This window comes from Cyclopterus lumpus, chromosome 17 (genome assembly GCF_009769545.1).
Source record: "Cyclopterus lumpus isolate fCycLum1 chromosome 17, fCycLum1.pri, whole genome shotgun sequence".
In the NCBI taxonomy this organism is placed as follows: domain Eukaryota; kingdom Metazoa; phylum Chordata; class Actinopteri; order Perciformes; family Cyclopteridae; genus Cyclopterus; species Cyclopterus lumpus.
Window position 1 is genome coordinate 21155012 of NC_046982.1, and position 27056 is coordinate 21182067.

Below are 27056 nucleotides of genomic sequence, written 5' to 3' on the forward strand. Positions count from 1 at the left end.
CCAGAGATCAATACAGAATACACACGGATGAACAGTGTGGACCAATTCAAAAAATAAAGCTGGTTTTGCTGCATATTCGAACCCTGAAAGAGGAGCAGCTGGATGGTTTCCCTCATCAACAATGTGCCGTTGCCAACAGCTCATCGCACAACCTTGCGTTCCTCTCAATTCAAGTGTCATGGCAATCAAAGATGTTGCCAAGATGAGAACCAAGCAAACAGTTTAGTAGCACATTTATATGGAGGTCAAACTTAACCTTTTAAACAACGACCTATTTTCTAGGTTTCTGCTCGAAATAACATACCCAAACTAAAAAGGGTGTATCTCTGCAACCACAAAGGTGGAGGCCCTGAATGGCAACAGTCTCTTTGCCGATTTCTCTTCACATAAATGCAACTCGACTGCCTGGTGCACTGAGGTCATCTCTTTGGTGACTGAAGGGTTCTCCAACTGATACAAACATGTTAAGTTGGAATGAGCTCATTTGCAGAAGGAGGTGCTTTATTTAGTTATTGCTTGAAGGTAAGTTAAGGGGGGTGCATCCCAATTCTCTCACTTGTCTTTTACAAACATGTTTAAGAGGAATGAGACGTCATTTCCTCTAAAGCGTCTTCACATCTGGATCAGCTGTCAGTCGGCCTTAACAGCTGGAGAGACTTTGGATCACTGTACATTTACCATTAAAGACCGGTGTCACTATCAGAAGATATTTCTTTCTAGCCTGTTGTCTGCATTAAGTAAACGGTATTTACACTGTTGTGTTCTGCTTATTCACGCAGGACCGGTTCCTACCAGCGGAGTATTTTCTTTGTTTTTATCTACTGGTTCTGTAGAACTCTTGATATTCTTTTTGAATGAAAAGTGCCTTTTAAATAAAATGCATTATTAGTATTGCATCTGTATGTTTTGATATTCTGATTGCCACGTTATTAAATAACCCGGAATATTATTAGTTTCTCTTGCACACCGGAATTAGTGTTTGAAGCTCAATGTTTCCTGAAACTGAGACATAACTCGACACTCGGGAAGTATCAGACTCACGTGACTGAATGGATACAAATGTAGCCACAAAATGACGGAACAGCATTAAGACATCTTTTTTTATGAATGAAGAAAGTGTTCAGACCAACATTGTAACCAGAAAACAAATCAAATATATCCATCTTCACATCTCTGGTACTCAGCTGCAGCGTCCAATCAAATAAGTGATGAACAATGAGGGGGCGTGTCAAGCATTAAAACACTTCCTGGAAGCCCACTCATAGCTCCTCCCTCCTCAGGAAACTCCCACTTACCTTTGGGACCGTGACAATAGACTTGGGTTACCCCTTGTGAACAAGTTAAAGAAAAAAAGAACAGGACTTTTATTTTAATATTTTATTGCAATTTATTCCTTTACAGTTACGAATAGTATAAAAAAAGAAAACGGGCCTCGACATACAGACACACAAGGTCAAAACAAAGTCAACAATGAGAGAGAAAAACAAAACAAACACTGAACCTAAAACTGGTCTTTCGTAGCCGAGTTGTTGTCCTGGCGTTAAGACATGTCCGTCGAGCTGTCGTCTCTGAGAACATCAGCAGTCTTGTGTCTCCGTCTCCACTAGAGGGCGACGTGGTAAAAAACCAAAACACACACACACACACACACACCGAAACCCACGGCTAGTTATTCCTGGTACGGCAAAACTGGACGAAATAAACGAGAAAAAAAAACGACCGGGCTTGAGGGACAACAGGGAGGGGGGGAAGGGGGGGCCACACGGGTGTGCACCATGCTTGCTTGCTCTACAACACGAGTGTTTAAAAACAGGAGTCCGAGTTCCTACTGGAAGCCGAGGTTGCGCTGCATGCGTCGGCGGGGGTCCTCGACCTACGAGTCCTCTTCGCCGTTGACGCTTTCGATATCGTCGTCGCCGTCCACGTGCTCCCCTTCCTCCTCCTCGTCGTCCTCGTCGTCATCTTCGTCCTCCCTCTCTTGGCTCTTCACCTGCAGGTCGAACGGGCCAATTTAGTGAATTTCTCGATACAAAATAAAATCATACAAAAACAAGTCTGGGTTATTTATTTTTTGTGAAAAAAACAACAAAAATACCCAAATACCCATCATCAACGTCTGAGGTGACATCTTTTTAATTAAACTAGACTTGTTTTTGTCTGAACGACAATTCAAATTAATGCAAAATGTATTTGTTTCCCCAAAGAAAGCAGAACATTTTAATAGGTCACAGGTCAAACTGGTTTTTCCAGCACTGGTTATTGTAAATTCAGCGTATGTGCCGTTTGGTATGAATAGAGTAGCTTTGAACTAAAAACAAGCGGCACCTCGTCCTCCTCCAGCAGGTCGTCGTCGTCGTCGTCGTCGTCGTCAGAGTCGTTCAGCTCCTGGCACTCTCGCTCCCTCTTCAGCGTGTCGTCCTTCTTGCTGCTGGCGTGCGGCGGCGAGGTCACCTCTCCCGGCTCCGTTTTTAACCCCTTAGCTTCCGACAGAAATTCAAGACATCGAGAGTCAGAGAGACACCCCGTGTTTGCGGGCGCCGCGCGACATCCCGCCCGGCCACAAAAAAAAAAAAAAAAAAAAAACCGAGTGCATTTCGTTTTCGTGACTTTTACAAAAAAAAAAAAAAAAAAAAAAAAAAAAAAAAAGTCGCCAAGAGACGAGCGCGGAGACAGACAGACGCGGGAGTCAAGACAGCTGCCCGTTAAAACATGCGGCGTTTCGCCCCCCTACCCGACTTCTTGCCGTGGTCCTTCTCCATGCGCTCCAGGCTGTCCAGCAGGTCGTCCACTTTGCTTTTGATCTGGGTCAACTCGCGCTTGATGGTCTGCAGCTCGTCCGCTTTCACTGGAGAGGAGAACCAAAAAAACAATTCAAAAAAAAAAAAAAACTTGTGAATACTGGAATATAGATTATTAATAGATAAAACATACAGACCATAAACTGGACCTGGTTACAAATAAATCAAACTCTAATAATGTTTAGTTTCATCATTTGGTCTATTTTTGAGCCGACGTATGATTTTTCCAACCAAAGATATTCAATAACAGCAATATGATGAAATAAATAAAACTAAACCCTCACACCGAGGCTAAATTATCAAAATGGCTACTAGTTAACAATTACGCCATTAAATGCAGCCTATTTAGTGAGTACAATAATTAATAAGAGCGTTCTCATATCCAAAAAGTCAACGAAAAACAGAAACAAAAAGATGATCCGTACTCGTTTTGGACGAAGAGGTCCTCTGACCGCTCTTGGAGGAAGAGGAGAAGCTGCTCTTCGTCCGCCGGCTGCTGCTTCCTCCGCTCATGCTGACCCGCGGGCGCTTCGACGGGATCACGGCGCGCGACAAGGGGGGCGGAGGGGGGGCGGGCACGCGGGACGGGTACGAGTACATTCTGGGATGCAAAAAAAATGGAAGAATTTTTTTTAAATTAATTTACAGACGTTTTTTTTATTCAACGAGGTAAAAACCGATGCTCTTAAAAAGACTGAAACGTTAGTCGGCGGGTGAAACGTTTGACTCACCTGTCATAATAATCTCTCTGAAAGTCGTAGTCGAGTTCGAACGAGGAACTGCTGCTATAGAAGAAAAGGAAAATATGTGTTGAGGAAATATGGTGGTGGTGGTGTTGGTGGTGGGGGGGGGGGGGGGGTTCCTAGCATCAGCTGGAACACGGTTAGTATGCTGGGACTGACCTGTACATGTCTCCAGCCGAGCGCTTGGTGGTTTTTGACCGGTGTGGTTTGGGTTCTCCAGCCAGGTTGATGTCTGGAGGAGAACATGAGACACAAGTACTTTATGCGATGGACGACATCTTGTGTCCAGAAGTTTGACAGTCAGCGATGTCATTTCAAGAATGTTCTTTTAACTTCACTAGTCGTGTAAAACTGTATTCATTTCGCCCATAGCTTTGGCACCAGTCTCCTACTGCAGAGGTTCCCCACCCGGAGAACTGAAACCCACCAAGGGGTCACAAGGTAAAGCTTTTTCAAATTCTGCAAGTATGTTTTTTTTCTTCTCTTCTTCCTCAGACTGGTCTTTATTCTTTTCTTGTGTGAGGTACTGGTTTATTGCACTTACTAATGCCTTAAATATTACTCGCCTCAAAAATCCCGAAGAATAACCCTCACCATTAAAACATATGCAAACGTCTCAAAAACTAAGATCCTTACCAAGCACCTGCCCGACGATCATCCTCCCGTCCTCCGAGCCGACGGCGGTTCGGGCGTTGCGCTCGTTGGCGAACTGAACGAAGGCGAAGCCCTTGTGGACGGAGCAGCCCACGATCTTGCCGTATTTGGAGAAGATGGCCTCCACGTCCGCCTTGGTGACCAGCAGGGTGTTGAGGTTGCCGATGAAGACCCGCGAGTTGAGGGAGCGCGGGTCGGTCTTGTTGGTGATGTTGCTGGCCATCAGGCTGGCGGCGGTGGGTGAGCGACTAAGCAGGAAGACACACGCCCCAGATTTAGTGGAAGGATAAGTGACATTCACCCCTCTGGACTATTTGTTTCCCCTCCCCCCCCCCCCTCAAATGTCTCATTTGGCACCAAATACTAGCAACAAACCAATCAAAAAGGAAGCCAAAATGACTATATTATTAATTTAAGTCCACACCAAGTAAACAGTAGCAGCATACAAACATTTTGAAATCATAAAGTTATTAACATCACGTACCAGCAAGTCTAATTCTCTGAAGCTGTTCAGTTTGATAGGTTCAGGGTTCAATTACTTTTTATTAGTCATTAACTCAAATTATTGGCAAGTCCATTGGTGCTTTTATACAACACTAAATTGTGGTTGATGGTGAATTAGGAAGAAACTATTATTGTTCATTTCATTTAGCTGTAATGCTAAATATAGACCACTAGGGGGCATTATTTCACCTTTACCTCAATACAATATGATATCTGCTGCATTTCCCACAAAACAAAGAGAACTCAATGTGTAAAGCACCGATGCCAAATTAATTAGTATTCACTAAAAAAAAAACATTCTCTCCTGGTGCCGTAAAGCGGACCAATCCTATTAAATAAATTTGAATAACTTCTAATCTTATTTACCATTTATGTCAAACCTGTTATGGGAGCCTGGATGTTCATATTGTTAAGATAATTGTTTGCCTATTTCTAACAAAAAGAAAAGGAGTGAGAGCCTGTGAACTTTATTTGGTCATATTATTTAAAAGTATTTTACATGCATGCATGTTTAAGATAACACACATTAAAAAAATGGTCAGGAGCATTAATTTACGCACTAATTTACTCACCTTAACGTTTTATAGACTTAGTTATAGGTTTATTGTGAATTGGATCAGCTTGTCTTTTATATAAATTGAAAAAAAGTTTGGGAAACACCGTTCTAACTAAAAGGGAGGATGAGTATTCTGAAGCCGAAAAGCAGTGTGTGAATTCAATACAGCAAATATGAAAACAGTGACGGCATCAACAATAACCCCTTATTCCAACATTCATCACTCACTCCATAGCGTCTGTGTGCAGTGCTGCTGCCGTCGTCTGTCTGACACTGTGGGCTGGGATCAGTTTGGGCTGGTGTCGACCTTTGACCCTGGCGATTTATACTGAGGTAACAGAAAACACAGCTCCGTCAAGCCGAGCAGGGTTATCTTGCACCAAGTCTCACCTGGCTGCAGTGCATACAGGAGTTTGGTGACTCTTTAAAAAAAATGTAAACTACTTTGGACCAACAACCGGACCCCCAATGCTGGTTTTAAAGCAACCTGATGTTATTAAAACATAAGCAGCTGGAAGTGAGACAACGCTGTACACATCCAAGTTTAAGAGAAACTAATCTAAACCATTACAATCACCAACCGGACAGAAACGTGTATTTTGTCGGCTCTAGTTTGTGTTGCCTTTATGAAACGGGTGGAGAAAAAGAGCAGAGGATCAACGTCCGTAAATGGACCTTAAAATTATACATTTAATAAAATTATGACTTGATCAAAAGGTACTTTGTAATTTTGACAAAACATTACAGGAGGTGTTAAATTGTACAATCCCCTGTGGTGACTTGAGGTAGAATAAGCAACCAAATTCACACATAATCCAACACATGGGTCCTCCCATTTATATATCGTACTCCTTAAACAAATTAGATTTAGCAGATTTACCATTATTATTGACATTGAAAGTATGTGTACGTCTAAATTAAAACTAGATGAAGAATATGACAATGTAAATATATAAGTACCATCATCAACACAGTACTAGTGTTTCAACATTTACATTTTAGAAAACAGGTACTCTTAAGATTGTAAGATTATATTAGCAATCAGTGATGTGATACATGATCTTATTGATAACTGTATTTGGGGTTTATTAGCAAGTTCCTCCTCATGTAAACACAACTTATTGGGTTCTGTCTCTAATGTAAAGACTCACGGTGCTCATGTGTGTGAACCTGCGGCCTGGGAGGGGTGGGGGGGGGGTGAAGGCGTTGATAAACAAACAGCCATAATACTCATTCAGATCAATAAACGTTTAATTAATAGGTGTATTTGTAACGTTATGCAACACAACGGACACATACAGTCCAAAAACAACAGTCCACCAAAAGGAAGGACAAAAAAAAAAACTTTAAAAATCTACTCCACAAAAAAAACAAAAATAAAAAACTGCCAGGAAAAGCAAAATCCTGGCGATAAAATGTTTTAGCCCCAAACGTTACACAACACAGCAGCCTGGAGCCGGACAGCGCCACCACCAGGCTTCAGTGTGAACCACAAGGCCCCCCTCTGTTAGCATCGGGATCTCAGAACCGGCTAGCAAACCACCAAAAATAATACCGAGCAGTCAGATCGATTCTTTCGCTTGCTAAAAAAACAAAAACCTGCAAAATTCTTAACACATATGTGGTCAATAATCTGTAATTAATCGCGGATCAGCGTGAAGTTCCGACTGTAAAACAAAACAAAAAAACAACGAACGCTGTGACGCGGCTAGCTAGAGCTAACTTTTAAGCTAAAAAGGCGGAGACTGCGTGTCTTTAACAATAAAAGCTACAAAAACAAAAGACACACAAAACGTGCAAAACTGGACGAAAACGTCACCAAGGAGCATCCAACCCGTCACGTGAATCTAAAAATAAAAAAAACACACAACCAGCGCTTGTGATGAGCGTGTCAGAGTGAGCTAAGCTAAGCTAGCTCGACAGCTAGCTCGACAGCACGCTACGTTCTGTCCATTTGCAAAATAGAAGAAGAGAAAAGAAAAGAGGAAAAAAAAAAATTTAAAAAAAATACACCGTTGAGGAAAAACTCCTCCCAAAAAAAAAGAGAAAAGGGGGGTTAAAAAGTAAAAATTAAAAAAAAATGTCTGGGGACAAAATACTCACCACGACCGTTACGAGTAAAATGTCTTGCTTTTCGGTAAAATGTGTTACTTTGGGTCGTCCTGAGTCTCCCCCCCTTGGAGCCGCGAGCGAGCTTTCTTCTAACCACCCAGCTGAGTTACGTCACCGGCGATGGCGCAGTACTTAACGGGGGGGCCGCTGGTTTAGTATCACGGTGTAGTCCCGCGAGGGCGGGGTCGGTATAGCTGCGCTTTCGCTACCGTGCAGGCTTGTGCCGCCCACCTGCGCTTTCTGAACCGGTGTGGCCCGGTGTTAAAAACTGGTGCCTTCAAAAAATATGTCCCCTCCCATGCTCCTTGGTTGTTTTTAAAGGAGCTTTTTTTTTTTAACGTTTTAACTTTTTATTTTTTTATTTTTTAATCAAGCAAACGACTATATGAATAACAATTGTGATTTATGCTCAAAACTACTTCTTATTTCATGGTTTAAGTTCTCTTGGCAGGAATAAAAATCAATAATAAATGATGATTACGAATATTTAATGTATTTCTCTTGTAGACATTAAGGACCTTTAAATAATGTGTGCCATATATAATATATTATAACGCAGCTATTTGAAAGAGATTAATCCCTATATTCAAAACAGGTTTTTTTGTGATTGTTGTGGAAAAATTCACCACCCAAACAACATGTATCTTTACCAACAGTCTTAATTTTAATCCAGGTTTGACTCCAGAATATAAAGAAAAATAAACTGTGGATTACAAAAAGAAAAGAAAAATTGTCCAATTCATGTAAAGAAATACATTTTTTGTATGAATTCATTTTTCTCAAATTTCAATATTGTACTTTTGGAAAGAAAGCACACCAAGCGACATGTCACTGATGTGTTACCACAGACAATCAGGAGGTGGCGCTGTTTCAATAAAAATAAATGAATGATGACACACTGGAGATATTTACATCGTCTCCACGTTTACCAAACAAGAAGTACAACCCCTCACAATCCAAATGCATGATTATGGCCTATACATTATACTCATATCGATTATTCTTGTATTTCCTAAATGCAGTGTAATGTAGGTTGGACTACAGCAAATGACCTGGAATTACTTTCTCAGGTTCCTCATCTAAAGTTAGACATTTCACACTCATGCTACACCGACATCATCATAATCTCATGTAATCCTATTTATAGCTGTGTCACATTTCAACCTGCAGCCAGAACCATTGAAAACACCTGTGTGTGTGTGTGTGTGTGTGTGTGTGTGTGTGTGTGTGTGTGTGTGTGTGTGTGTGTGTGTGTGTGTGCAGAACCTTTTAATATAATACAAACCGTTGTTTTTAAACATTTAGCAACATTAGTCTGGTGAACGCAGCAGTGAAACAATCTGCATACACATAATAAAATTAAAAGTAATTAAGCAGCAGCTGTGTGAGCAGGTGACTACAACACACCTGTTTCACTGCACACCTGCGTGTGGGCCATCCCGAGAAGACCTTTTCAAACTTCACACAGCGTAAAACATTCAAAATGGGCCTCTTTGTGTTTCCTGCAGCAATTGGACGTTGATGCGGTCGCAGACAGGAAGTCAACCCGGAAGAAAGCTTTTTTGTTTCACCCTGGAAACAGAATGCCAATGAAAAGGTATACAGGGGAAGGAAATGGTGCGTTTAGGGTCCCGATAGGTCCGCTTCCATGACAGCAACCAGGGCCCTGGAGCCTTACAGGGCATCTTACTGTGTTACAGTCATCTGTGCTGTTCTTGGTATATGGAAGTTGTTGGTCTGCGACCTTTTAGGCCTTTAAAATATAAGCAATACCAGCTCTTATCCCCTCATCACGATGTGAATGTCTGTGAGTTGTGAGCATTTAATCAAATAGAGAAAGTTCTGCACTGTAAATATCTATATTTGTTCTTATTTCACAGCTTGTTAATCACATCGTGGCCCTTCAGATTCACCACTTGTAGGTCGGACAACATTTGTTTTTGATTTATTAAAGATACACAAGGGAAAACTGTGGGTCTCAAAATCGCCCGAGTTGCATCATCATCATGTTATTTACAGTGAAATGCTTAATAATGACGCGTGGATCATATTCAATGCCTTTTTTTTTTTTTATTTGATGGTAGACATTTTGAGATGCCACATGTGCAAAAACGATCAAATGAATGAAGGCTGCGTTTCATTTAGCTGCTTCAGATTCAGTTGTATACGTTGGTTCACTGTCACGCTTTACTGGCACACTTGAAGAAAACCAAGCCTTTTTTTTTTTTTTTTTAAAGTCTAAATGTCTGCCGGCAGTCTAGTGATATTTCTGAAAGGGTTTATTGCACCTGAGGAGGAAGAGCGACAGAAAGAGAAAAAGGGCGTCGAGCAAAAGAGACCGAAAGCAGCTGTTTCCTGTGTCTCGTTATTAAAGCCCCAACTTTTCATGGAGAATATGTCCTTTTGTGAATTGTTTTCTCCCATCTGGTTCTCTTTTCCCATCATCCCGGGAATCAGAAATGAAAACTCATGATTTGCAGTTTCAAATACACAGATAAAAGATGAAGGTTCCTCCTTTGTGCATTCGTGTCAATCTTTGCAGTGACAGATGTTTGACAGGCTGTCTGTCACGCAAGCGTGTCCACGTTTTGATGGGATTGATATAATCGGGAGGTTACTGCACCTTGTGAATTTGACGAGGGTAATATTTAGCATTCTTTATTCTTTTTTACCACAATGCACATTATGCAGAGCGGACAGAGATTCCATAGGAAAGTCTGCAAGCCACATAACCCGAATATGAGTATAATAAGGCACCACAAACACACTGTGTACACAATTATAGGGATACCACTGGAAATAATAATCACAATACATACATTATCGGTTTGGCCGATGCACAAAAAGCAACTTTTAGTCTTTTTTCATGCATTTCCACATTGACCTCCGTGGCTCTGTTGACCACAGGCCCAAAGATGCTCTCTGCAAGGGAGTTAAAAGTGTCCGGACACTAAATGTAGATAAAGCTAAGATAATAATTGTCTTTTGGCACTGGGCGAAAGGGAAGCATAAACAAGTGGAGAAACCGCCACGTCGAATCCATTACACGGTTCTGCTATTTTAGAAATGCACTGCGAGAATTTAGAGGATTGTTTTCCAGGCGGAAACGCTTCCAGCAGGTCAGGTGACCAAAATAAATCATCTATATATCTATCATATCTGGCTATTATGAGCTCTGTTTATTCCAACACATGGATAAGCATGTTTCTATAAGCATGTTTTGTAGGAAATTGTTCTCAACCAACAATTGAGCATGACTCACATGTCTATTTATATAATGTTTAAGTAATTTAATTTGTTATGTCTTAAAGCATGTTTTTCTTTTTCCTTTTTTTTACTAATGCTTTATAGAGCAGTTATAAGCTATCTTTAAAAGAACTTACGGTGGGTTGGGATACTTCTCTCTAAAGTTTACTTTAATGACATTTGCATACGGGTTGTTATTTACTCATATTAGGCAATACACCGTTCACATTGCAGTTATAAATGTTATTAAAAGTCAAGAGTAAAAAAATGCAAATAAGCCAAACAGCAAAAGTTAGCCGGTCATCTATGTTATTAAATGTTTTTGAGTCATTTCGAATTGGTAATCAACATATTTTGATCCAGATGACTTGCAGCTGCATTCCAGAAGGTCAGAGGTCAAACAAGACAAAGTGAGTGCGATGCAGGAGGAGGATAAACCTCAGCCAAGATCTGACAACCCAGACATTTTTAGTAAAGGCCAGTGGTGGAAAGTATAAGTACAACTTTCGAGGTACTCGTTAAGTATTTCTATTTTCTGATACTTTATACCTCCTCTCCAATACAAATACTGTACTTTACTTCACTTTGCCGGTTCAGATAAATAATACAAAATATAAACAATTTGAAATTGAAATTGAAATTTACAAAGCTTTTTTTAAAAATTACAATCTGACAATATAATATATATTATTCTGCGTACTGAATTATTAAAGTACTATAAACCATTGTCAGTAAACATTTGAGAGGAAATTGGTACCAAGAATTCTATCGGAATATTATAAGAACATAATATAAGAACAAATAATATACATATTATAAGAACATAATATAAGAACATATTATGAGAACATAATATAAGAACAAATAATATATATATTATAAGAACATAATATAAGAACATATTATGAGAACATAATATAAGAACATATTATGAGAACATAATATAAGAACAAATAATATACATATTATAAGAACATAATATAAGAACAAATAATATACATATTATAAGAACATAATATAAGAACATATTATGAGAACATAATATAAGAACATATTATGAGAACATAATATAAGAACAAATAATATACATATTATAAGAACATAATATAAGAACATATTATAAGAACATAATATAAGAACAAATAATATACATATTATAAGAACATAATATAAGAACATATTATAAGAACATATTATAAGAACATATTATGAGAACATAATATAAGAACAAATAATATACATATTATAAGAACATAATATAAGAACATATTATAAGAACATAATATAAGAACATTTCACAGCAAAGATGGCGAAGCTATAAAGTCACCATGCAGTTATGTATTTATTGAGCTCTACTACATAAACTCTCAGCTGCATCACATTCTCGGTTTAGTAAGACAAAAAAAAAAAAGTTTGCGTGCGTGTGCGCGCGCAGCAGATGCGGGCTGTCCCGTGCACAGCCCGCTGCTGTGACAGTGGGAAGCGCACACCGCGCGCAGCCAGCGCGAGGCGAAGACCTCCGAACCGGCTGTGGGCTCGATGACTGGACGCGAACACGGTGAGGACGGCGACGGTAACCTTCCGCGTGCTTTCAATGTGCTTTCAATGTGCACCGCGGTGACGTCATGGGCACTTCAGGTGACAATGGCGACGTTGATCTCGCGATCTGTGTGTTGTTTTAGATTTAAAAAAAAAAAAAGGGGAGCGGACGTTTTACTGCGGATTCTTATTATATTATATTATTATATATTCTTATAAATCTGCTTATTTTTCTCTTTTTTTGACAATACTCGAAGATGCAACGTGTTGAGCATCCCTGTGACTTGTAAACACTGCGAGGAGTCCCTCCAGCTGACACACGAGGAGCCATTGTTTGGTGGACTCACGTGTCAATGGGTTTCTGATAAATGAGGAAAAACTTCCTTTCAGTAGAAAGAAAGTTCCACGCTGTTTGTTAAGAAGTGTTATTATGGGGTCTAATTTACCTCCTGTGGGTTAAGCAATAACTTGTTTTGATTGTGCAACACGCAGATTTGAGGAAGGCAATTAATAGATATGCTATACTGGTGAACTCTTACCCACATGTGATATTTCTTTCCCTACTTATGGGACTCTTCCTTTCACTCCTTCTGCAATGCACTGATTTATGTAACATTGCTGGAATGAGAAATGCTGCGCAGGGGGTGGAAATGTGTTTTTCTGGAAGCCAAACAGATGAGGGGGCTTGTTTTAATCATTAGTTCCGTGGTATCGCTGACATGGAGCCTGTCAGGGTTTATGCTCGCGGGCCTCTGCCAGCGCTCCCATTGCACAGAGGTGTATGTGCAGTGAGTGCTGAGTCAGTCCATGACATCCTTCACCTCATTTAATCTTTATAAATGTGGCAATTAAACGGGCGATAAACAAGATTTGCACTCTTCGGCAAAGCTCAAACTGGCCTTTTTTCGATCGAGTTGTTGATCGATACTCTGGGATTATTTCACCAGATGCTCAGATTGTTTGTCCAAGTGCTGAGATGGAGCGAGAGACAGCAGAGAGCCAACTTAGTTTCGCTCCCCCCCCCAAAAAAAATATTTGTTTGCCCTGGCAGTGCGAGTTTGGCTTGCTTTCAGTCCAGGGAGAGAAAATAACAAAAGCAATTTTTTAAATGTTAGTGGATGCTGACTTTTCAAAATGTAAACAGCGATTTTCAAAATGTTTAATCAGATCACGAGTGAAAGTATGAACACCAAACCAGAGTCCAGTGGTTCTGTGAGAGAGTTGTGAGGTTGAACATTACTGGTCATCAGTGGCAGGCTGGTTGAGGAAATACAAAGAGCACCAGCTGCAAGCATTGGAGCACCCACGGGTATAGAAACATGGCACTGCATCGCGTAAGGCCACCCCAGAGGTCACAGCATCACGTTTTCTCTACTGGAAGGGCACCATATAAGACACTATCATGTTTTCTCTACTGGAAGGGCACTATATAAGATACATTATCATGTTTTCTCTACTGGAAGGGCACCATATAAGACACTTTATCATGTTTTCTCTACTGGAAGGGCACCATATAAAATACTTTATCATGTTTTCTCTACTGGAAGGGCACCATATAAGACACTTTATCATGTTTTCTCTACTGCAAGGGCACCATATAAGATACTTTATCATGTTTTCTCTACTGGAAGGGCACCATATAAGATACTTTATCATATTTTCTCTACTGGAAGGGCACTATATAAGATACACTATCATGTTTTCTCTACTGGAAGGGCACCATATAAGATACATTATCATGTTTTCTCTACTGGAAGGGCACCATATAAGATACATTATCATGTTTTCTCTACTTGAAGGGCACCATATAATATACTTTATCATGTTTTCTCTACTGGAAGGGCACCATATAAGACACTTTATCATGTTTTCTCTACTTGAAGGGCACTATATAAGATACATTATCATGTTTTCTCTACTTGAAGGGCACTATATAAGATACATTATCATGTTTTCTCTACTTGAAGGGCACTATATAAGACACTTTATCATGTTTTCTCTACTTGAAGGGCACCATATAAGATACTTTATCATATTTACTCTACTGGAAGGGCACCATATAAGACACTTTATCATGTTTTCTCTACTTGAAGGGCACCATATAAGACACTTTATCATGTTTTCTCTACTGGAAGGGCACCATATAAGACACTTTATCATGTTTTCTCTACTTGAAGGGCACTATATAAGATACATTATCATGTTTTCTCTACTTGAAGGGCACTATATAAGATACATTATCATGTTTTCTCTACTTGAAGGGCACTATATAAGACACTTTATCATGTTTTCTCTACTTGAAGGGCACCATATAAGATACTTTATCATGTTTTCTCTACTGGAAGGGCACCATATAAGACACTTTATCATGTTTTCTCTACTTGAAGGGCACTATATAAGATACATTATCATGTTTTCTCTACTTGAAGGGCACCATATAAGATACTTTATCATGTTTTCTCTACTGGAAGGGCACCATATAAGACACTTTATCATGTTTTCTCTACTTGAAGGGCACCATATAAGACACTATCATGTTTTCTCTACTGGAAGGGCACTATATAAGACACTTTATCATGTTTTCTCTACTTGAAGGGCACCATATAATATACTTTATCATGTTTTCTCTACTGGAAGGGCACCATATAAGACACTTTATCATGTTTTCTCTACTGGAAGGGCACCATATAAGACACTTTATCATGTTTTCTCTACTGGAAGGGCACCATATAAGATACTTTATCATGTTTTCTCTACTGGAAGGGCACCATATAAGACACTTTATCATGTTTTCTCTACTGGAAGGGCACCATATAAGACACTTTATCATGTTTTCTCTACTTGAAGGGCACCATATAAGACACTTTATCATGTTTTCTCTACTTGAAGGGCACCATATAAGACACTATCATGTTTTCTCTACTTGAAGGGCACCATGTAAAATACTTTATCATGTAAATACAAAATGTTATATTTATAATGAAATATCTTTAGCGCATCTTTTTAGTGAGGCAAAGGATCTGAGTATTTCTTCCACCATTGCCCATTTATGTGCATATTAAACAAAGGAGGTACAAACGTTTTATTCTATAAGTTTTAACAGTGTTTTTTTATAAAAAACAAAAGAAAAATGGCAGTTAATTAAAAACACCGCATGATGAAAACTAAGCTCCGAGGAAAAAGTTAGAGAGTTAGAGGATCTCTTTTGATTATGTAATCTTGTTACACCCTCTTCTTACTTGCATAAAACCAGCTGATGGAGACACCAGTGGAGACACAATTTTCTTTTGTTTAACTTTTTTGAGTCAATTTGATGATTTGGATGAACACAACTTATTACTGCAATTCCCTCCGGAGGCCACAAAGAGGATCTAATTTATTGAATTAAACGTTCAAAGTCACCGAGGGACTCCGACCATATGGGGTTTATTAGTGTCAGGCAAGAAACACATTAGCTCTCTCTTGCATACATATTCATGACCATTAAAGAGCCTCAAGGAGTCTGGATTTGTCACATCTGATGTCATAGTTGGGACTGCTGGTCTATGACAGGGCCTCGGTTCATGCTGATGGTTTCGTCACTTGGTTTTTTCCTCAGCTGTCCGGTCCCTGCACACCTTTCACGGACATTGACAGCGATTGACATACAAGCGGAGCTCATTTTGGTTTGCTTCAGAAATATTATTCCTGGCAGAGAGGTGCGCTCGCTCTCTTGCAACACCCAAGGGTGACAGAGCCGGGTAATACGAGCCGCTGCGAGTAGCAGAGGGAACCGTTTCTACATTGTTTCTGGTGCGCATTAACTGCAGGCAAATGTCTTTGTGTTTTAATTTGGTAAATTGTATGTAAGTCCCAGAGCTTTTTCTTCTTGGCACAGTCCAGTGAATTGTTTGGATTGTAAAGGGTTACATTTAAAACATGGAGGTAGTTTATCTCTACATGATGATTACGAACAGATTCTTGCTCGTGGTTATTCTCACAGTACTTGAATAGAAAACAAATGTATTGTAGAGATGTGCGTGCGTGTGTGTTTTTTGTGTGTGTATCTGGTCTCTTTTGATTACATATGTTGCTGCAGGCAAACCCTTCTTCCTGGTTTAATGGTTTGTTGGACAGTGGTGAGTTCAGATCCTTTAATTAAAGTAGCAAGACCACAATATAAAATGATTGCATTACAAGTTATAACCCTGCATTTTAAAAGTAGCCGATAAGTATTAGCAGCAAAATACTGTGAGACGGAAACATACCAAAAGTTACAAAGTGTCACTTTTAAGTTAAAATCCACATGTAAAAACAACAATCACCTAAATACAATTTAGAAAAAAGGACTATTTGTTACATGCGTGTGTATATAAAGTATAATAATATACGCCCTATAGGTCAAAGGATAGTTTGGGCAAGTGGGGAAAGGCTCCCCCTGCTGGCAGCAGAAACAACACGTGGTTTTAGTGGTAAGTAATTAATTAATTAATTAATTCAGACATACAATTTAAGGTCGTTAGCTGATATAATGGTGTTTTAGGTTGACTCTAGTGACCGCTGATAGCCACACAGCGGTCAAGTGCGGGAAAACGACAACAACAACAACAACAACAACTGTTTCCCCGCCGCAATTTGATTGGCTGATTGCCAGGTCAATCGTAAACAGTCTTTTATTTTATTTTCATTTAATTTTAAAGCTGAAAACACCAACGGTCACAGTCTCACCCGATTTGAGTGGATGTGGTTGCAAACCAGCTGTGCACTCGCACATCCAGCAGATTTAAAGCAACAGTAGCGTTTATTTGTGTTTATGTGCATCCTGTCCAGTAGTAAATCTCCTCTTTAGCTCAACTCTCTACCAGCCGGTCTGCTGTTTTGGTGCTGGACAGGTACAGACAGGAAGTGCACAGCGGGTGTTAATCAGAGTTGGCGGTGAGAGTGAAAACTGAAAACGGTAAAGTTGTGGCTCTGCACATCCATAAAAAAATTATTCAAAATAGACCAAAACGCTTCTGCAGAGGTGGTGATAATTGCACGTCACACATCGTGAAACTGCATTGTAATATAACACGAACATCGAGAGCCAGAAGAAAGAGATGCACCTGGGCAGGACCTAGAGGCGAGCTCTTCTTTCCACGTTGAATGAAGTAGCTTGGATTGTCTTGTTGTTGTTGTTGTTGTTTTGTTCTCAAAGTTTACAGTTTTGGAGACGAAGACACACAGCTTTTATAAAGGATAACACAATAAAGCTAATTGGTTTATTTCCCGTGAGGCCTTCAGTGGGAGCAGCACCACAGCAAGAGGGCAGAGAGCTTCGTTAACTCGGTTACTACTCTAAAGAGACCACAATGTACAGGGATTCGTTGCCATAAAGTTTAAATAATATTACGGGGAGTTCCCTAAAACCAACACACAAGGATAACAAATAGAGAAGTTGAAGAGATCCGTCGAGATTAATGGCGTGGCCTTCCTGGTTTCATCCGCTGCCAGAGGAAATACACATTTACACTTCAAAGTTTTAGCAGTCTTTCAAAGGGGTTGAGCTGGAAGCACGGGGAGAAACGTCCTCACCTGGAACAAGTGCATGTGTGCTGTAATAATTCATCTTTTAGGAATTTAATAACTGTTTTTTTTGGGTGTTTTTTTCCTCTCTTCTCTCTCAGCTTCATTCCATATCCTCTATTCCCAAATGTATTTTCAATGTGAATCCATTTTAGAAAGCTATTGTTATCGAAGGCCTCATATCTGCATCCTCAGAAGGCCCCTCCCCCTTTTTTAATACACCTATACTCATGTAGACAGTCTTTTAGGTCTTCACTACGCTGAAGCTGCCGGTATGCTTCTCCAGAACAGCTTGTCGGATGGCTGAATAGCGTCAGAATTTTTTTATTTATTTTTAACTTTTCAAAATGTCTTTTATTAGCCGCCCGATGAGCTTGTCTGACATCTTCAGTAACACGAGCAGATTGTGACCTGCAGCTGATTCACTCCCTGTGGCTGTAAACTGGAGACAGCGCTGCTTCATTTACCAGCAGGCCGACTATGATAATATTAGCTCGTTAGCCATGTTGCATGCTGATTTTTTTTTAAAAACACACCCAGAAACACTGCTGGTCATTTCTGCTTTTCCCTCTTACTGATTATCACTCCATCTTTTTGTTTGTCTTTTGGGGGCCTGATTGTTGTTCTTCTTCTCGAATCCTTTTTTTTTTTTAACCACATAATTGCATCAAAGTCTCACCTTCCGGAGCAATTAGTGGCCGTGAACAGCTCTATTATCGTTATATAGACGCATGGAATAGTACATTATTTATTCAGCCGACATCAATAGTTCCCTTTATCATGCTATTAATGTAAAATGTCTAAAAACACGGATAACGACAAACTTAAATTCCAGTCTTTTTGTTGTTGTTACTTGGCTCCACCGGCACCCCCCCCCCCCCTCACTACACACTCCTGTCTGCTGGTTGTGTAAAACAAATACTCCCATGACATCATATGGAGGAGAGCCGCACGAAGAGCTGGAAAGTGTTGCTTGATGTCGTCCTGCCCCGATTGATTGGCAGAAATACAGATGTTTCACCAAAATGTAGCTTCACCAAGAAAAACAACAAAACCAACCGCTGGATCCAAAACGTGTCTTCACAGACCGAACACCACCCAACACGTGCTTTAAAAGACACGCTGGAGCCCTGTAAGTACCCACCACACCGCACCAGTCCCGGTCCATCACAGAAGAGCTTGAACAGACGTTCTTGTGACGCCGCTCCTATTTCAAGACGCTGGCAGGCCTGGGGGGGGGGAGGGGGGGGGGAGTCCAAAGTCTAGTCCGCCAGGCTCTGCTGCTGGCCGGGCTCGATCTGGTTTAAGGGCTCCGCGGTTTGGACCGAACCGCTGTCATTTCACAAGAATGCACCGCCGTCTGCGTTCAGTCAAAAGAAGTTTCTCGTGGATCCTCACCTGCTTGTTTCGGGTCCGCCAGGAGGAGCGCCGGTATAGGTGGAGGCTGCTTGTGGCCGTAGTCGCGGATGTGTTTTTGGTGGTTATGATTATGACGCCATAGTTTACAATGTATGCAAAAAAAAGTAAACACAGGCGTGGTTTGTGTGCAGTGACCAGAGGGAGCTGGCTGCATGGAAGCTGCATGGAAGCTGCATGGAGAAGCTGCAAGGAGAAGCTGCATGGAGAAGCTGCATGGAGAAGCTGCATGGAGAAGCTGCAAGGAGAAGCTGCAAGGAGAAGCTGCATGGAAGCTGCATGGAGAAGCTGCATGGAAGCTGCATGGAGAAGCTGCATGGAGAAGCTGCATGGAGAAGCTGCATGGAGAAGCTGCATGGAGAAGCTGCATGGAGAAGCTGCATGGAGAAGCTGCATGGAGAAGCTGCATGGAGAAGCTGCATGGAGAAGCTGCAAGGAGAAGCTGCATGGAAGCTGCATGGAGAAGCTGCATGTGTGTCTGGTAAAAGCACCAAATGGCCCGCGTGGCTTTTCTCGTCTGACGAGAAGTCACAATACGACCACCGCAGCCTTATAGACCACCATGGATACAACCACCACTGTAACCTTATAGACCACCATGGATACAACCACCACTGCAGCCTTATAGACCACCATGGATACAACCACCACGGTAGCCTTATAGACTACCATAGATACAACCACCACTGTAGCCTTATAGACTACCATAGATACAACCACCACGGTAGCCTTATAGACTACCATAGATACAACCACCACTGTAGCCTTATAGACTACCATAGATACAACCACCACGGTAGCCTTATAGACCACCATAGATACAACCACCACTGTAGCCTTATAGACTACCATAGATACAACAACCACTGTAGCCTTATAGACCACCATAGATACAACCACCACTGTAGCCTTATAGACTACCATCGATACAACCACCACTGAAGCCTTATAGACCACCATGGATACAACCACCACTGCAGCCTTATAGACCACCATAGATACAACCACCACTGTAGCCTTATAGACTACCATAGATACAACCACCACTGTAGCCTTATAGACCACCATGGATACAACCACCACTGCAGCCTTATAGACCACCATGGATATAACCACCACTGTAGCCTTATAGACCACCATAGATACAACCACCACTGTAGCCTTATAGACCACCATGGATACAACCACCACTGTAGCCTTATAGACCACCATAGATACAACCACCACTGTAGCCTTATAGACCACCATGGATACAACCACCACTGCAGCCTTATAGACCACCATGGATACAACCACCACTGTAGCCTTATAGACCACCATGGATACAACCACCACTGTAGCCTTATAGACCACCATAGATACAACCACCACTGTAGCCTTATAGACCACCATGGATACAACCACCACTGTAGCCTTATAGACCACCATAGATACAACCACCACTGTAGCCTTATAGACCACCATAGATACAACCACCACTGTAGCCTTATAGACCAACATGGATACAACCACCACTGCAGCCTTATAGACCACCATGGATACAACCACCACTGTAGCCGTATAGACTACCATAGATACAACCACCACTGTAACCTTATAGACCACCATGGATACAACCACCACTGCAGCCTTATAGACCACCATGGATACAACCACCACTGCAGCCTTATAGACCACCATGGATACAACCACCACTGTAGCCTTATAGACCACCATAGATACAACCACCACTGTAGCCTTATAGACCACCATGGATACAACCACCACTGTAGCCTTATAGACCACCATAGATACAACCACCACTGTAGCCTTATAGACTACCATGGATACAACCACCACTGTAGCTTTATAGACCACCATGGATACAACCACCACTGCAGCCTTATAGACCACCATGGATATAACCACCACTGTAGCCTTATAGACCACCATAGATACAACCACCACTGTAGCCTTATAGACCACCATGGATACAACCACCACTGTAGCCTTATAGACCACCATAGATACAACCACCACTGTAGCCTTATAGACCACCATGGATACAACCACCACTGCAGCCTTATAGACCACCATGGATACAACCACCACTGTAACCTTATAGACCACCATGGATACAACCACCACTGTAGCCTTATAGACCACCATAGATACAACCACCACTGTAGCCTTATAGACCACCATGGATACAACCACCACTGTAGCCTTATAGACCACCATAGATACAACCACCACTGTAGCCTTATAGACCACCATGGATACAACCACCACTGTAGCCTTATAGACCACCATAGATACAACCACCACTGTAGCCTTATAGACCACCATAGATACAACCACCACTGTAGCCTTATAGACCAACATGGATACAACCACCACTGCAGCCTTATAGACCACCATGGATACAACCACCACTGTAGCCTTATAGACTACCATAGATACAACCACCACTGTAACCTTATAGACCACCATGGATACAACCACCACTGCAGCCTTATAGACCACCATGGATACAACCACCACTCTAGCCTTATAGACCACCATAGATACAACCACCACTGTAGCCTTATAGACCACCATGGATACAACCACCACTGTAGCCTTATAGACCACCATAGATACAACCACCACTGTAGCCTTATAGACCACCATAGATACAACCACCACTGTAGCCTTATAGACCAACATGGATACAACCACCACTGCAGCCTTATAGACCACCATGGATACAACCACCACTGTAGCCTTATAGACCACCATAGATACAACCACCACTGTAGCCTTATAGACTACCATAGATACAACCACCACTGTAACCTTATAGACCACCATGGATACAACCACCACTGCAGCCTTATAGACCACCATGGATACAACCACCACTGTAGCCTTATAGACCACCATAGATACAACCACCACTGTAGCCTTATAGACCACCATAGATACAACCACCACTGTAGCCTTATAGACTACCATAGATACAACCACCACTGTAACCGTATAGACCACCATGGATACAACCACCACTGCAGCCTTATAGACCACCATGGATACAACCACCACTGTAGCCTTATAGACCACCATAGATACAACCACCACTGTAGCCTTATAGACCACCATGGATACAACCACCACTGTAGCCTTATAGACAACCATAGATACAACCACCACTGTAGCCTTATAGACCACCATAGATACAACCACCACTGTAGCCTTATAGACCAACATGGATACAACCACCACTGCAGCCTTATAGACCACCATGGATACAACCACCACTGTAGCCTTATAGACCACCATAGATACAACCACCACTCTAGCCTTATAGACTACCATAGATACAACCACCACTGTAACCTTATAGACCACCATGGATACAACCACCACTGCAGCCTTATAGACCACCATGGATACAACCACCACTGTAGCCTTATAGACCACCATGGATACAACCACCACTGTAGCCTTATAGACCACCATAGATACAACCACCACTGTAGCCTTATAGACAACCATAGATACAACCACCACTGTAGCCTTATAGACCACCATAGATACAACCACCACTGTAGCCTTATAGACCAACATGGATACAACCACCACTGCAGCCTTATAGACCACCATGGATACAACCACCACTGTAGCCTTATAGACCACCATAGATACAACCACCACTGTAGCCTTATAGACTACCATAGATACAACCACCACTGTAACCTTATAGACCACCATGGATACAACCACCACTGCAGCCTTATATACCACCATGGATACAACCACCACTGTAGCCTTATAGACCACCATAGATACAACCACCACTGTAGCCTTATAGACCACCATAGATACAACCACCACTGTAGCCTTATAGACCACCATGGATACAACCACCACTGTAACCTTATAGACCACCATGGATACAACCACCACTGCAGCCTTATAGACCACCATGGATACAACCACCACGGTAGCCTTATAGACTACCATAGATACAACCACCACTGTAGCCTTATAGACTACCATAGATACAACCACCACGGTAGCCTTATAGACTACCATAGATACAACCACCACTGTAGCCTTATAGACTACCATAGATACAACCACCACGGTAGCCTTATAGACCACCATGGATACAACCACCACTGCAGCCTTATAGACCACCATGGATATAACCACCACTGTAGCCTTATAGACCACCATAGATACAACCACCACTGTAGCCTTATAGACCACCATGGATACAACCACCACTGTAGCCTTATAGACCACCATAGATACAACCACCACTGTAGCCTTATAGACCACCATGGATACAACCACCACTGCAGCCTTATAGACCACCATGGATACAACCACCACTGTAGCCTTATAGACCACCATGGATACAACCACCACTGTAGCCTTATAGACCACCATAGATACAACCACCACTGTAGCCTTATAGACCACCATGGATACAACCACCACTGTAGCCTTATAGACCACCATAGATACAACCACCACTGTAGCCTTATAGACCACCATAGATACAACCACCACTGTAGCCTTATAGACCAACATGGATACAACCACCACTGCAGCCTTATAGACCACCATGGATACAACCACCACTGTAGCCGTATAGACTACCATAGATACAACCACCACTGTAACCTTATAGACCACCATGGATACAACCACCACTGCAGCCTTATAGACCACCATGGATACAACCACCACTGCAGCCTTATAGACCACCATGGATACAACCACCACTGTAGCCTTATAGACCACCATAGATACAACCACCACTGTAGCCTTATAGACCACCATGGATACAACCACCACTGTAGCCTTATAGACCACCATAGATACAACCACCACTGTAGCCTTATAGACTACCATGGATACAACCACCACTGTAGCTTTATAGACCACCATGGATACAACCACCACTGCAGCCTTATAGACCACCATGGATACAACCACCACTGTAGCCTTATAGACCACCATAGATACAACCACCACTGTAGCCTTATAGACCACCATGGATACAACCACCACTGTAGCCTTATAGACCACCATAGATACAACCACCACTGTAGCCTTATAGACCACCATGGATACAACCACCACTGCAGCCTTATAGACCACCATGGATACAACCACCACTGTAACCTTATAGACCACCATGGATACAACCACCACTGTAGCCTTATAGACCACCATAGATACAACCACCACTGTAGCCTTATAGACCACCATGGATACAACCACCACTGTAGCCTTATAGACCACCATAGATACAACCACCACTGTAGCCTTATAGACCACCATGGATACAACCACCACTGTAGCCTTATAGACCACCATAGATACAACCACCACTGTAGCCTTATAGACCACCATAGATACAACCACCACTGTAGCCTTATAGACCAACATGGATACAACCACCACTGCAGCCTTATAGACCACCATGGATACAACCACCACTGTAGCCTTATAGACTACCATAGATACAACCACCACTGTAACCTTATAGACCACCATGGATACAACCACCACTGCAGCCTTATAGACCACCATGGATACAACCACCACTCTAGCCTTATAGACCACCATAGATACAACCACCACTGTAGCCTTATAGACCACCATGGATACAACCACCACTGTAGCCTTATAGACCACCATAGATACAACCACCACTGTAGCCTTATAGACCACCATAGATACAACCACCACTGTAGCCTTATAGACCAACATGGATACAACCACCACTGCAGCCTTATAGACCACCATGGATACAACCACCACTGTAGCCTTATAGACCACCATAGATACAACCACCACTGTAGCCTTATAGACTACCATAGATACAACCACCACTGTAACCTTATAGACCACCATGGATACAACCACCACTGCAGCCTTATAGACCACCATGGATACAACCACCACTGTAGCCTTATAGACCACCATAGATACAACCACCACTGTAGCCTTATAGACCACCATAGATACAACCACCACTGTAGCCTTATAGACTACCATAGATACAACCACCACTGTAACCGTATAGACCACCATGGATACAACCACCACTGCAGCCTTATAGACCACCATGGATACAACCACCACTGTAGCCTTATAGACCACCATAGATACAACCACCACTGTAGCCTTATAGACCACCATGGATACAACCACCACTGTAGCCTTATAGACAACCATAGATACAACCACCACTGTAGCCTTATAGACCACCATAGATACAACCACCACTGTAGCCTTATAGACCAACATGGATACAACCACCACTGCAGCCTTATAGACCACCATGGATACAACCACCACTGTAGCCTTATAGACCACCATAGATACAACCACCACTCTAGCCTTATAGACTACCATAGATACAACCACCACTGTAACCTTATAGACCACCATGGATACAACCACCACTGCAGCCTTATAGACCACCATGGATACAACCACCACTGTAGCCTTATAGACCACCATGGATACAACCACCACTGTAGCCTTATAGACCACCATAGATACAACCACCACTGTAGCCTTATAGACAACCATAGATACAACCACCACTGTAGCCTTATAGACCACCATAGATACAACCACCACTGTAGCCTTATAGACCAACATGGATACAACCACCACTGCAGCCTTATAGACCACCATGGATACAACCACCACTGTAGCCTTATAGACCACCATAGATACAACCACCACTGTAGCCTTATAGACTACCATAGATACAACCACCACTGTAACCTTATAGACCACCATGGATACAACCACCACTGCAGCCTTATATACCACCATGGATACAACCACCACTGTAGCCTTATAGACCACCATAGATACAACCACCACTGTAGCCTTATAGACCACCATAGATACAACCACCACTGTAGCCTTATAGACCACCATAGATACAACCACCACTGTAGCCTTATAGACCACCATAGATACAACCACCACTGCAGCCTTGTTACATTACATTACATTACATGTCATTTAGCTGACGCTTTTATCCAAAGCGACTTACAATAAGTGCATTAAACCATGAGTCCAAACTCAGAACAACAAGAATCAAGCAAGTACAATTTCTTCAATAAAGTTAAACTACAAAGTACTATCCGTAAGTGCCATTTAAGTGCTACTGAAGTGCTATCGGTAAGGGACATTTAAGTGCTGTTACGGCATTTAAGTGCTACCTATTCAAGGTATAGTCGAAAGAGATGTGTTTTTAGTTGGCGCTGGAAGATGTAGAGACTTTCTGCTGTCCTGATGTCAATGGGAAGCTCGTTCCACCAATGAGGAGCCAGCACAGCAAACAGTCGTGATTTAGCTCGAAGTGAAGGAGCTACAAGCAGATTGGCAGAAGCCGAGCGAAGTGAACGAGGTGGGGTGTACGGTTTGACCATGTCCTGGATGTAGACCGGACCCGATCTGTTCGCAGCACGGTACGCAAGTACCAATGTTTTGAAGCGGATGCGGGCGGCCACCGGTAACCAGTGAAGATCGCGGAGGAGCGGAGTAGTGTGGGTAAATTTCGGTTGGTTGAAGACCAGTCGAGCAGCTGCATTCTGGATGAGCTGTAGAGGTCGAATGGCATTAGCAGGTAGACCTGCCAAGAGGGAGTTGCAATAGTCCAGCCGTGAGATGACCAGAGCCTGGACCAGAGCCTGTGCCGCCTTCTGAGTGAGAAGAGGTCGTATTCTCCTGATGTTGTACAGCATGTACCTACAGGAGCGTGTTATTGCGGCAATGTTGGCAGTCAGGGAGAGTTGACTGTCGAGCGTCACTCCGAGGTTCCTGGCAGTCGGAGTCGGAACCAGCGCTGAGTTGTTGAAGGTAATAGTTAGGTCGTGGGTGGGAGAGCCTTTTCCTGGAAGGAGGAGAAGTTCAGTCTTGTCCGGGTTAATTTTCAGGTGG

At 42.1% G+C, this 27056-nt stretch overlaps 1 protein-coding gene across 4 annotated transcripts; it reads right to left on the reverse strand.

Moving 5' to 3' along the window:
* Window positions 1-1081: 1081 nt before the first annotated feature.
* On the reverse strand, window positions 1082-7499 carry LOC117746061 (heterogeneous nuclear ribonucleoprotein C-like). Of its 4 annotated transcripts, XM_034554863.1 has the most exons (10): window positions 7359-7492; window positions 5484-5583; window positions 4178-4443; window positions 3701-3773; window positions 3530-3583; window positions 3224-3399; window positions 2732-2845; window positions 2326-2480; window positions 1830-1990; window positions 1082-1603 (listed from the first exon to the last, which is right to left on the reverse strand). In XM_034554863.1, the coding sequence occupies exons 2-9, from the start codon at window positions 5486-5488 to the stop codon at window positions 1874-1876; spliced, it is 960 nt and encodes a 319-aa protein (XP_034410754.1). In that variant the 5' UTR covers window positions 5489-5583; window positions 7359-7492; the 3' UTR covers window positions 1082-1603; window positions 1830-1873. The 4 variants fall into 4 exon arrangements, with proteins under 4 accessions (XP_034410754.1, XP_034410753.1, XP_034410755.1 ...); XM_034554862.1 differs by having other exon boundaries at window positions 1082-1990; window positions 7359-7499; XM_034554864.1 differs by having other exon boundaries at window positions 1082-1990; window positions 3530-3580.
* Window positions 7500-27056: the final 19557 nt, after the last annotated feature.